Source organism: Falco naumanni, chromosome 1 (assembly GCF_017639655.2).
Source record: "Falco naumanni isolate bFalNau1 chromosome 1, bFalNau1.pat, whole genome shotgun sequence".
NCBI classification, from domain to species: domain Eukaryota; kingdom Metazoa; phylum Chordata; class Aves; order Falconiformes; family Falconidae; genus Falco; species Falco naumanni.
This window is the reverse complement of record NC_054054.1, coordinates 47,551,462-47,564,600: the sequence shown is the minus strand read 5'-3', so window position 1 is coordinate 47,564,600 and position 13,139 is coordinate 47,551,462. Positions and strand designations below refer to the sequence as shown.

The 13,139-nt window shown below is 38.1% G+C and overlaps 1 protein-coding gene across 4 annotated transcripts in view; it reads left to right on the top strand.

Annotated features, from left to right (window-relative positions):
• Positions 1–13,139, top strand: part of ZFYVE28 (zinc finger FYVE-type containing 28) — a 164,788-nt gene that overhangs the window by 91,340 nt on the left and 60,309 nt on the right. For all 4 annotated transcript variants that reach the window (XM_040592482.1, XM_040592476.1, XM_040592469.1 and 1 more), the window contains exons 3-4: positions 9,928–10,065; positions 12,932–13,134. In XM_040592482.1, coding sequence (XP_040448416.1) covers positions 9,928–10,065; positions 12,932–13,134 — 341 coding nt within the window. The remainder of the gene's footprint in view (positions 1–9,927; positions 10,066–12,931; positions 13,135–13,139) is intronic.

Below are 13,139 nucleotides of genomic sequence, written 5' to 3'. Positions count from 1 at the left end.
GGCTCCAGCAGTGAGTGAATGGTCATGGAGCAGCAGGTGGGATCACCTGGAAGCTTGGTTGTGGGGGAGGCTTTGGTGGGATATTGATTGCCTGAGTGTGTGGATGCACAATGGCGTCCAAGTGCTGACATACAGCTAGAGGAGTGTCTGCAGACAGAAGTGGGGAGCGTGTAGTGGGTGTATAGATCCTTATCCATAGCCAGTTTAAATAAGCTGTGGTCAGCTTGATACCTCTAGGAAACCACATCTTCAACTGTGCTAATGCATGTATTTGCAGAGTCGTTCTCTGACCTTGAACGGTGAAATGACCTGGATTACTGTGGGTCAGTGCTCTGAAATCATTCATTATGCCCCTTGTACCAGTAAGCTGAGAGTGCTGTTGAGAAGGCCAGTGACAGCCTGTAGATAGGAACAAAAGCTGTACAATAGGTGAGAGAAGGGGCTGGCTTGTCAGTTGGCCTTGCTGCCTAACGATTAGACTGCAAAATGGCCTTATGCTATTTGCTGCCTGTCTTAGATGAAAAGTGCCTTTCTATTTCAGGTGTAAAAAACCTGATCTGAAGGTGTTTCCTTTTTTCTGATAAGTTTAAGTGGTATGAGAATAAGCAATCTCTTAAAAAAAAAAAAATTACAAAAAAAATCCCTTTTATTCTGTGCTTTATCTGAATTGTATCCCTGCTGAAGAGAAGCAATTTTTAAGAAAAGTCAGCATTAATGAGCATCCCTTAATGAAGAAGGTATCTGTAAAGAGCTGTTAAATCACTCATAGGACAATGCCTGTGTCATAGTAGATTGGCAGCGAGTTATCTAAGAAATACTAATTGTGTTCATTAACATTCTTGACAAGAGCAAGCTGGGAGTATGTACCATAATCGCTGGAAACAATGAGGCAGTTCAGAGGTGCAATGTTTTCATGTTTGATTACATCTGTCCATCGCGGAACATTTTCTTGTAGAATTAGGCAGAAATAGATCTCTTTAAATGAGACAAGTTAGACTAAAGCTGTAAAACTCCCAGCTGGATTCTGAAACATAATGATTGGTTAAAAGTTGGCAAGAATCTATTCCTGATGTTATTTTATTAAATGATAGAAAGGTTAAACAGTGTGAGTTGAGCCAGGAGTACTTTTAGTTGAAGTAATGGTGAAGTCTCTCTAGCCTGCTTAATTTGCAACCCTTGAGACATTATATTAGTTATGTTAGTGGAGGTCAATGAAGGAGACAGAAGAGTAATTATTGAGATGGAGGGAAGAAGCTGACTGAAAGAAACCTTCATGTTTCTAAAGTTTAGTAACTGAGAATAGATGAGGAGGGGTGTCTGGCTTTTTTTATAACAGTAGAGCGAAGAAGAAGGAACCAAAAGCAGACCTTCTCCAGCCCATTCAGTTACATCAGAATGCTGGGGCATTGATCTGTGGTGAGGAGATAATCATGCTAGTTTTCCAAATTGTACCTGATTTTGAGGCTTTTTCTGAAATATAACAGAGCTGCAGGGCTCTAGAGAAGTTCTCATGAGGTCTAGATTTATAAGACGTGATGCAGATGTAGGAAAGAAGGATTGGAACTGGTGGGAGAGCCAAGTCTTGTTCAAAGAAAATTATTCTCTCTCTTTTACAATCTCTTCCAATTTAATTTAAGTGGAGACAGTGCCAGTTTAGAAAAGAAAGTGAAACTGAGAAGAAAAGTATTTCTTATTTAAGTGATGATGTCAAGATTAACCTTAAATTCCAGACAATGCAAGTCTGCTGTATTGTTTCTGTGATAGTAGGTCTTGTAAGGTTTTTCCCTATAGTTTTATCTATAGTTCAGTTGTTTTATAATTGATTGTCATTTCATTATTGCTAGTAATGATTACTTGTATGGGTTGCATTGCTCCAACAGATGTCTTCTCTGTGCTACCTGACATCTTCAAACAGTTTGTCAGGTACCTGTTTGCTATTTAGTTATGCAAGTGAGTGAAAGCTTGTAACATTTCCTTTGAAAACGTGCAGGCTTGTCAACCCTTTCATATGTTTTTACTGTACCTGAAATCACTGTGAGTGAAGAAAATTATTTTGTATAATTAAATACTGTAAATAGCCTGTAAGTATCACAAGAGTTGATTTTTCTTCCGTTAGGCTACGAATGCAGATTTTAAATTTACTTCCTCCCACCCTCCAGAAATGTTAAGTGATCAGTGGAATGATATAGCTGGGTAGGAAACAAATGTGCAGCAATAAACATTTCTAATTAGTAAATAAAATAATTGTGTGCTTTAAAACCTTGTCTGTTTAAACAGCTTTTCTTTACTGTTTTGGGGAAACTTTTGGTCACTTGTATTTTCACTATAGAATGATGAGCATGATGGCTAGAAAATATAAAATGCTTGACTGTAAGTTGAGCCATCAGTACAACTCTTGACAAGTAACAATAATTTTATTTCATTTTTGTGTTCTAGATTCATAGTTGGTATGATGTAGGGACCGATTAATATTGTAAGATATTTTTTCTTTGAAAAAAAGCATTGTAATAGTGTGTACTACTGTAGTCTTAAATTGTAGTTCCCCATATTTACAAACTTTTTAATGTGTTTCCACTTGTTTGTATGGATCAAATAGGTCATTCAGAGAAACTACTTGTTATCTAAAACTGTAGGCAGAGTGGTTTTGAGAATATTGTACATTGTAGGTCAGGGAATTAATTTGCAGCAGAGAACCTCATAGGGAGGAAAGCTGGCTCCCCCCCCCAGTTCAGCACTGTATTTGGATGCAGGACTCTTTCACTCTGCTTTGCCTTCCCGTACTGCAAAGGTGGCAGTAGGTCATGATTGCATTGCCTGCATTCTGCTCTTGGCCTCAGCTGTGGAGCAGCTTTGGACCAATATGAAGAAGACTGTGCCAGGCTTAAGTTCTTTCATGCTTGGAAAATACTGAAGTACTTTTTAGGGCACCTTTTGTATCACTGTACCATGGTAGGAAGGTAGTTGCCTGGTACTGGTTGGAGGAGAAAGCCAGTTTTATGTTTGGTGTGGCAGATACCCATGTTCAAAGTGAATGTCTCTTATTCTTCTGTTGCTATGAAACTATGTAGAAGGGGATGTTAGTATACCAGGTTACTTAATGGATTATTTTCAAGTGTTTTCTAATATAGGACAAACATTTTAGAGCCTTTATAAGAAAACGCTTAAGTGTGTATATACTGCTGAAAGAGCATGTCTGTAGCCATGATATTCTGATTCACTGTGGACAAAGTTCTTATCTGTTACTGATAAAGGGAGGCTTGACTGAGATGCTTTGTACTGAGAGCAGTCTTTCAGTGTAAGTTTGGCTACACTTCATTTCAGTAAATGCTGCCTCGTCTAATATTACTTAATGGCTTCTTGGTGTGAAGGAATACAGCAGATATTGTTTTTTCTTATGGTGGCATCATTTTTGAGATGTGAAAATTTTCTTTTCTGCGAAGAGAGGATGATGCCCTGTAACAATGCTGTACTTCATGTAGTCTCTCAAGTTGATCTTGGTTATTAACAGCCCTTCTGTAAATAGGATTTTCCTCAGTAAATAAAAGAGAAAACTATATTTTATTTATATTTGGGTGGCTGGTTAGAGAAGAGGGACATTAATTCTGTGATTTTATCTTTGTGGTAGAGATGCTTAGAACAGATGTACGTTAAGTTTAAAGGTAACTTGTCAAAAGAGTACACACTGGCTTATTGGGAAATGTCATTTTAGCCAAAAAATAAATACTACATTGTTGCTAAAGAACAATTTTTATTGGAAGCCATGCTTAAATATCTGTAACCTCTTTTGTTTGAAAATTGGTGTGCTGGTGTTCACCTCTTCATATGTCAGTGGCTCCACTTGGGAAGATTATTCAGTGTATGCAAAATAAATTTTGAATATATATGAAGGTTAAGATCAAAACTTCCATTAATAAACTTGTGATATTTGGAGAATTAAGTCCTGTCATGATGGCATACTAGCAAGACAGTTCAGCAAGAGAAGCTTTGATGCTGCAGTTCAACACAAACTGCAACAATTGTTGTTGGGCTGTGGTGCTACAGCTTTTAAATTGCTAGAGATACAAGTTGCCTTCAATTCATGGTAAATTTTGGTACTGCCCTATAGCGGGCTAGGTTAGACTGGGAGCTACTGCCCAAAGTTCATACAAACAAATTCTAAGTTACTTGTAGGAGGTGGGCCATCTAGAAGTGCATCTCCAGTCAGTTTGCAGATGATGCCAATTTGTGGTAGAGCGTTGATCTGCTGGAGGGCAGGAGACTCTGCGGGGGGGGCTGGGCAGGAGACTTTGAGGGTGACGGGGGTGGGGGGGGGCTGGGCAGACTGAACCAAGGGGCCAGGAACAGTGGCATGAGTGTCCCCCAGGGCTGTGTGCTGGGTACTGCACTTGGGTGACAACAGCCTCATGCAGCGTTGCGGGCTGGGGGCAGAGCAGCTGGAAACCTGCCTGGAGGAAAAGGGCCCTGGGGTGCTGGCTGATGTTCGGCTGGATGTGAGCTAGTAGTGTGCCCAGGTGGCCAAGGCGGCCAACAGCGTCCTGGCTTGTGTCAGAAATAGTGTGACCAGCAGGGCCTCAGCACTGGTGAGGCCGCACCTGAAATCCTGTGTTCAGCTTTGGGCCCCTAAGGCATATAGGTGCTGGAGTGTGTCCAGAGAAGAGCAACAAATATGGTGAAGGGTCTAGAGAATGTATCTTATGAGGAACAGCTGAGGGAACTGGGGTGGTTTAGCTGTAGAAAAGGAGGCTCGGGGGGACCTTACAGTTCTCTACAACTGTGACAGGAGGCTGTAAACAGGTGGGGGTCGGTCTCTTCTCCCAGGTAACAAGTGACAGGACAAGGGGAAGTGGCCTCAAGTTGCATGAGGGGACGTTTAGATTGGATATTGGGAAACATTTCTTCACTGCAAGGGTGGTCAAGCATTGGAACAGGCTGCCCAGGGAGGTGGTGGAATCACCAACCCTGGAGGTATTTAAAAGCCATGTAGATGTGGTACTTAGGGACACGGTTTAGTGGTGGGCTTGGCAGTGCTGGGTTAATGGTTGGACTTGATGATCTTAAAGGTGTTTCTCCAGTGATTCTGTGTTGGTAGTAGGAAACAGTCAAATAGCTGATCAGGCAAAAAAAGGGAGTCTGAAAGCATGGCCTTTGGGATCCGTGCAAGACGGGCTGGAGGGAAAGCAATGGAACTTGTTGCTGTCTGGAGAGAGACTTTCAATCTCTGATGGATGAAACCGCTTCTGTAAAGACCCTGCTGGATTCTGAAGCCAGGACTTTTGGGTGTCGCTTGAATTCCTATCACTTAAATCGAGGAGTATGTCACCTTATTAGTTTCTTCTGTTAATGAAAGTCACCCATAAGAACCCTGAATACTAGCTAATGACAACAAAATCTTCCGTTGTTTGGCCTTAATTTGTGTTCTGCTGTCATAAATGTGATGTTGATGGAGGTCTGCTATTTGACATCAAGCCAGAAAAAGAAACAAAAAATGTGAAGCTACTAAGCTCATGGTGATACTATCACAGACTGTATTACCTTGGCTAATTTTACTGATAATACAAAAAAATTATATTGAAGAAGTACTGAACAATATGAGAAGTTATCTTTGTCTGAAGAAATCTTGCAGAAGATCTCAGGAAGGTCATATTAAATTTAATGGCATGGAAGAGCACCACAGATTTTATGAAGAACATGTACAAAAGGGTTACATGTTGATCTAAACATGTTTAAAAGCATAAGTAAAATTAAGTTACTGCTTGTTCATTTTGTACCTGTTATGAAAGCTAATGCAGCAGTTGCTGTTAGCTTTATGTACAGATTATTGAGTATATGGCCAATTACTGCTGGGTCAAGAAAAAACTAACTTTTTGTTCTTTACTGTGGCGAACTACATACGTTGTCTCACTACCACTCATTCTCTTACCTATCAAAATAAAATATAGGTGTCTTCCATTATGCAAAACATTGAGCTCTTTTCCAGGAAATTAGGAACTTGGAGTAAATCCCAAAGCAGAATTTCTGCAGCAGCTGCCTGTTGTGCTGCTGGAAAGCCTAAACAGTGCAGCTTTGAAACAAAACTGTGCTCATCCTGGTATGCAAATGAACCGAAAGATAACAGATAAAGCCACCAAAGGGTACATTAAATCCAGAGGCTTTTATGTAGAAAGATGGATCAAGTGAAAGATTTACTACTTCAATTCCAGCAAATTGATTTCTGTTACTTAAGTTAGAGCAAAACCTCAGTGCTGCCATGTACCTGAACCCATTCATTCTTAGCTTACAAAGCAGAATACTGTAATTAACTAAATTGAATGTTTCTTGAAGCTCTTTTGAAGAAAAGACTAACTTGCTTATAATGCCTTGGATAGTCTGTCTAAATTGGTTGGCATCCTTCCAGTTTCAAAGCAGCTGAGATTAGAAATCATTATGGGAGCAAGTATTCCAGTTTTCCTCTTTAGGTTACTCTGCTCTGGGCGTCATAACAAGAGGGAATGGAAGAGGGGAGGAAAATGTTGGAGATTTTGTTGTTTTGGGTTTTTTCTGTAGTAGGATAAAAAAAACCCTGTAGAAAAAAAGAAAATTTGGGCAATTGCACATCTTGAAACAATTAGCCTTGTAGAAATCTGTTCACATTTATACACTAAATGGCAAAGTTCTTTTAAGTAGTCTTTCCTTAATTTTCCCGTATTACCATTAGAGCATGCAGGACAACATGTTCATTTCTTGATTTGTTTTTTTCACTTCGCTTTTTGACAGTGATCAGCTGTCTATGTGAAGCCACGTAACTCTTTGTAAACAACTGCTACTAATCCAGAGATGGAGCTTTTGTGATTTATCTCCATTGGCAAATGTATATTAAAATTCTAATTATTTACGATTTAACTTACTAGTACTGTGTAAGTTGCAAATAACTTCCGGGTTTTTTTTTTTTTAAATGACTCTGTTTGGTGTACTTGGAGATGTGTTAGTAGATCTTTGGTGCTTTGGAGTATAAATATCTAGAGAGTACAAGAATATTGAAGAAATGAAGAATACTAAATGTCATTTAGGTGGTAAACAAATGGTATACTGAAAAAATAGTATTATACTTGCTTTGGAAAAACTTTCATTATGTTTATTATATCTGGTTGCCTTCAGTTGCAGTATTTCATTTCAGTGCATTAAGGTACAAAATTTCATGATGCTTAGCATAATTATCTCCCAACATGATTTAGATAGAATCTTAGTACTTTTTTACAAGTACAATGATTCGAAAAACAGAACAAAGATATGGGACAGTTGCTTGGACAGATATGAGACCTGTTGCTTTACTCTGCATAGAACTTTCTTTGATATATCAGGAATTTTGAGTACGTATGTGGGTGATTATAAAAGAGAAATTTAATTTGTTTTGTAGCCACTGCAAAATAAGATTGCATTTAAATAATAAGGTATTAAAAGTAGAAAAAAAGTTGAGGGAAGCCTTTTAATATGGGTCTCATCCTGTTCTGTGTAGCTTTTTAGAAAAATAAAAGCAGGATGCTGAAAATCATGTTTTCCCATATTTGAGTGTGGTGGCAAAAAAAATAAACTGGAGTATCATGTCCTAAAATAAAATAAATTGGTTTATTTGAAATCTGATATAATTGAATTCAAATGTAATTCTTCTCAGAGATCCATGCCTTAATATTTCTTTGAATATCCTGCAGCTTTTGTAAAATTTAACTGGTAGGATGACTTTTTAGCACTGTATCTCTCCAATGTGAAAAGTTTCTTTCAAACTTTTAGTTTCCTGAAAACAGGAATCTTGCTTTTTCATCCTAATGTGCTAACCTGTATTGTTTTGGTGATGAAGTGGGAGCTAGAGACACAGCACCTGGTCTCAAAACAGATCAGCAATAACTGATTTTAAGTACATCATGAGTGACTCATGCCCTTCTACAATTTAAATGCTTTAATCCTCAGTTTCGTTCCTTGCTCTGTAACTTTGGGTAGGAACTAAGTGGTTTAGGAGTTTATTTTCTTATGGGACCTACTTTCAAAATATTTTGATTTCCCAGCAAGATCTAGCTAAATAATGATGAAAGAAGTATACTCTATACCAGGAATTAAGAAGTGGAAGGAAGGAAAATAAGAAACTTGCTATTAGCCTGCTTTTTCTCACCCTAAGGCATCATACTAATTTGTATGTGATCCCTTGGCTGTGTCTGCATTTTATCCTGGAGAGGGGAGGTGGATGCAGCCTGGCTTTTTTCTTCAGGCAGTGATTCTGGATGGTACTGCTGAAACAGGGTATGAGCATCTTTGCTCTGATCTGTCTTCCAGAACTTGAACTGAAGTTCCCCTTGCAGTTACACTAGGGAAAATTGTGACATTGGCTTTTCCCTCAATTTCTACAATGGGCATCTCTTTGGATTCCTAGGGATCCAAGTGCCCCATTAATCCTGGCAGTATATTGCACTTGCAGAGTGAGGGGTGCATCTTTAAAATTATTTTATACATTGGTGAATCTAGCTTTGGTTTTTATGTCTCTTCTCATACCTGCTGGCCACAGTCTGTGTTGTTTTGTGATGCTACAGAGCCTTGTTTTCAGATATTTTTTTTTTTTTTTAGAGAAAATGGTTGACTACTATGCATGCCAGTGTTGTTTTAAATGTATGGGGTGTTGTTCATTTGTTACAACTTTATCAAAATGAAATGTGTTAGCTCATGACAGACTTGCAAAAATAATTTATGTAAAAATGTTTTAATTGTTAGCACATAAAGTACTTTATACCAATATGTAATAAATATTGCCAATGGTTTATTTATTTTGGATTAGACAACTGGGATTATGGCATTAATGCTAAGATTATTTAGTGGCAACAGCAGTCTGCACTGAAATTACTGAAAATTTGAATATTTTTTTTGGTACCTAAAGTAGGTTTTGCCTTTCTCAGTGGGGAACAAACTCAAGGGGCAGGTTTCTTCAAAATTTCTATTCTTTTATTTTTGTAAATGCAGAGGAAAAGACACCAGTAAAGCTTAGGCATAAAGCAATTCTCTGTTAAACAGTTCTATGCAGACAGATTTGTTTGTATTTGAAAAAATACTTTCAAAACAATGTGAATTCTGTAAATAATGGAAGAAGGGTGAGACAAACAAAATATCTTTAATGAAAGCACTCAGCGTTTTTCACACTCTGAACCTACCTTTATTATGTTAATCAAATTTCATGTGGTTCCCAGCACGGATACATAAAGATTACCTTTTCAAATAAATGAATATGGATTATTTACTGCATATCAAGAGACTGGTTATGGGCCTTTGATCTTTGTCCTGGTGCAGACATAGATCAGAGCAGTTACTAAGACTCTCTAACTTGTGTGGTGTTCCTTTATCCTCCTGGATGGCCAGGGGGAGAAACAGCAGGCAGGTGTGCCAGCCCTTGCCTGCTGGGGACTCAAGTGTGGTAAGCACCTGCTTTAGATTCCCAGGACAAGTTTAATTCTTTAACTCCAATGATCCCAATGTAACTCAATTTCTAAGGTCTCCGGGGTACTCTGTCAGGTGCTTTTTTTTTGGGAAGAATGAAGTGAATATCATTTGGGCTGGTGAGAGGAAATGAGAAGTCAGTTTATTTGTGCTTATAGTTTATTTACTGATATTTTACAGTTAATGAGCTCTTTAAATCATGCCTCCTCATCAGAAGTCCCACTAAATTAGTCAGTTAAGTGCAGTGAATCTGAAAAACTGTCTCTGTGAAAACTAAAAAAAGTGAAGTTCGCCACTCTTCTTTCGATGCAATATCTTCCTGTGTTTTCTGTGTGTGTGTGATGACCGTAAGAGTTAAATACTGCATTTTCTTTCTTAATTTGTTGTTGCCTCGCTAAAATTCTATTAAAACTTGGAAAAAAAATATCTGGGATTTATGTGGGAACAGTATATATACTATCCTATATTTTGCTTCAGGATAATGTTTTGAACATCATAAATCAAATCATGGATGAATGCATTCCACATGAACGGGCCAACCGAGACTTTTGTGTTAAGTTTCCGGAGGAAATACGCCATGACAACCTTGCAGGACAGCTTTGGTTTGGAGCAGAAGTAAGTCTCTCATGTTTCTGTTACTTGGGGTTAATGGACCATTTTTGTGTGGTATAAAATCTGAAGTTTAAAGTACATCTAGAGACTTTTCTGCAAATGGTACGTATAATTAAAGAGCAAAGTAAACATCTTTGAGAACTTGCTTTGGATGCTCAGTGGAAGGGGATACTTTAACTGTGGTTTTGGTATTGCTTGGGCTAACAGCATACCAGTTAATTACCATAATTGTCTACTGCCATTATGACCACGTCTTAAATGTTCTTTTGTGACCTAGCATCTGATTAATATTCTTGGTTTTTAAATTTTTTATTTTTTGTCCTGATGGGCCACCTCGTGCTTTAAAAATCTTAGAAACAAATAAAGATATATAAGGGAATTATAGCAGGATAAAAGTTTTTCGAACAAATGTAAATGTATGCTATTACTTTATTTTAAGGCTATATCATGCTATAAAATTAACATAACTTTGAGCTGATATTTTTTTGCGCATAACTCATTTGTTTCACATGTTTAGGCTTAAAATATAATGGTTTCTGTGCAAAGCACTGAAGTCTACTTTTCTTATCTTACGTGGCTTTTCTCAAAGACCTGCTTCTACAGCAACCTGTACGAACAAGGGATTTTTTGTGGTGAATAAGCTTTAATTATTTTAACCAAGGGAAGCCTGAAGTGTCAGAATAAAGGACGTGATATGTAAGATAGTTATTTGTTACTACTGGTATCTGTTGGCTAAGAAAAAGGAATAAAAACTCATTGTGGAGTCTTTAATGATAAACTTAGTGTCTTAGGTCTGCTGGCCTGAGGGTGACTTTAAGCACCATGGATTTAAGAGTTGAGGAGAGTAGCCTAGACATCCTACCACACGACAGCATGTTGTGGTGTTGCTTTCAACTTTGCCTCTCTTGTATTTGAAGCAATTTGTTGGCTCCTGTTATTATCCATTCTGTTCTCTACCAGTTCCTCCTTTCTTTTTAAAGTGCATGCTCTCCTATCTTGTTTAGTCCAATATGCGTCCATATGTTTCTGAAACTTTGGCAGTTGTTAGTTGTAGGTTCTTCTGAGTCAGGCAAGTCCCGGGTAGAATTTACAAAATGAATTTGATTTTTCAATGCTTTCTAACCCTATCTTCAGCAAAAACAGCAGCAATTTTTTTTCTCATTAGTGTGTGACCTTCACTGCCATCATACAGGTGACGCCATGCTCTGTTTTTAAAATGCTGAGTGTCTGATGTATCTGCTTAATGCTGCTTCTTTGGTCATTAGGTAGGAGAACATGGGGTCATTCTGTCTGCAGCTGTCCATAATGAATCCCTGTGAATCCCATTATCCTTTCTTACTTGAAGGCACTAACAAACCAGGATTACAGCAATGAATGAACAGGAAAAATGCCAGCCCATGCAGTAAATTCTCCTTGTGTTGTGGAATATGCTTGAGGGGATCACAGAGACAGCTAGTATCTTCTGGGATGAAAAAAATAGTCTCCCTTTATTCACTGCTTGTTACATAAGTTAATGCTTTTACTTTTTCCAAATCCAACTTTCACTGTCTCCTAAATCAAATAAACAGGCTTGGAGAGACCTGTTGGTTTCAGAGAAAGTAACATATGCAGTGATGGAGTAATGTTAATTCCTACTACTGTAGACACTGTCATTCTGTAAATTCATGTAGTAAGGAAAACTGTATGGACTGTTAAAAATATACACTTATGTGCCCTTGTCAGTGCAATTGCTCTGATGGACTAAGTACCTGTCAGCAGTTAAGACTTGCCTTATCCATACATTCCCACAAATACTGCTTTGACTGATAAGAGGTAAGAACATCATCTTCTCCTGGTGGTCTTAAAACATAAATCAATGCATTAGCCTGCTGAGCAAGGGTTGGGATGGCAGGTCCCTCACAGAGAGCTGCAGTAATGCCTCCCATCCAGGGGAGTGCAGGGGGAGAGGGGAAGTGGAACAGAGCTGTGAATGAAGATTTAAAACAAAAAAAGATAACTTTGAGACTAGAAGAACCGTGTATATTTTCAGTTAATAAAAATACTTCCATTAATCCAGTAAGTATGATTTACATCAGTGCTTGTTGTCTTCCAAGTGTATCCATAAAGGAATAAAGCCAGCAGCAGAGATTATTAAATAGTCTGGTTTTAATAGCAATATTTTTAAAAGTTTTATTAATGTCTTTAAGTAAAAATCTACTTTTAATGTCTTTGAGAGCCTTTGTGTAACTCTTGGGCCAAGGAGTCTCTTAAATAGCTGCTTCCCAGAAACTGAAAGGGAAGAATCACTCTGTGACCTGGTTTTATGTTTTTTTCCTATAAAATATATGCATGGCTTCTGTAGGAGGCAGGCTATTGGTCTAGCTCACTCCCTGGTCTGACAGCCAATGTGACTATTTTTGCTGCAAGCGGCATCACGGTTGCAGAATTTCTGTCCTTTTCATGAGGAGTAGATTTACAAAATCAAGCAGTCTAGCCTGGATCAAGAGAGTCCATTGATTGTACTTCAGCTGGATCCACATCCCTCTTACACAATCAATCTTTGTGTACATAGAGTATATATTTTATCAATACATGCCTACCTAGTGGGAGAAGCACTTTTTAAAAGTTCCTCTATCGGTTATGTGGTTCTTGCACTTGAACCTTCCTCTGTTCCCATGTCTCCTGGACTGAGCTGCTCCCTAACCTTTTATGTGAAGGCTTATGACTCTCAGCATATCAGTTTTAAATCTTTCACTTGTTTAATAATTTGCAACAAATTGGGGCTAAGTACTGCCTTTGTTCAAAGTATTAACTATCACATCTTGTTCTCTTTTAAACATAAAATTAACTTTGTAAAAATTAATATTTTCTCTCTTAATGTATTTCATAGTGTTTGGCTGCTGGTTCAATTATTATGAATCGTGAAATTGAGAGTATGGCTATGAGGCCATTGGCGAAGGATCTGACTCGAAGCCTGGAGGAAGTTAGAAATATCATTCGTGACCAGGCCTTAAGGGATTTGAACCTCTACACAGAAAAAATGAAAGATTCACTCAAGCATTTTGATGTCCTTTTTGCTGAATTTGAATTGAGGTAAA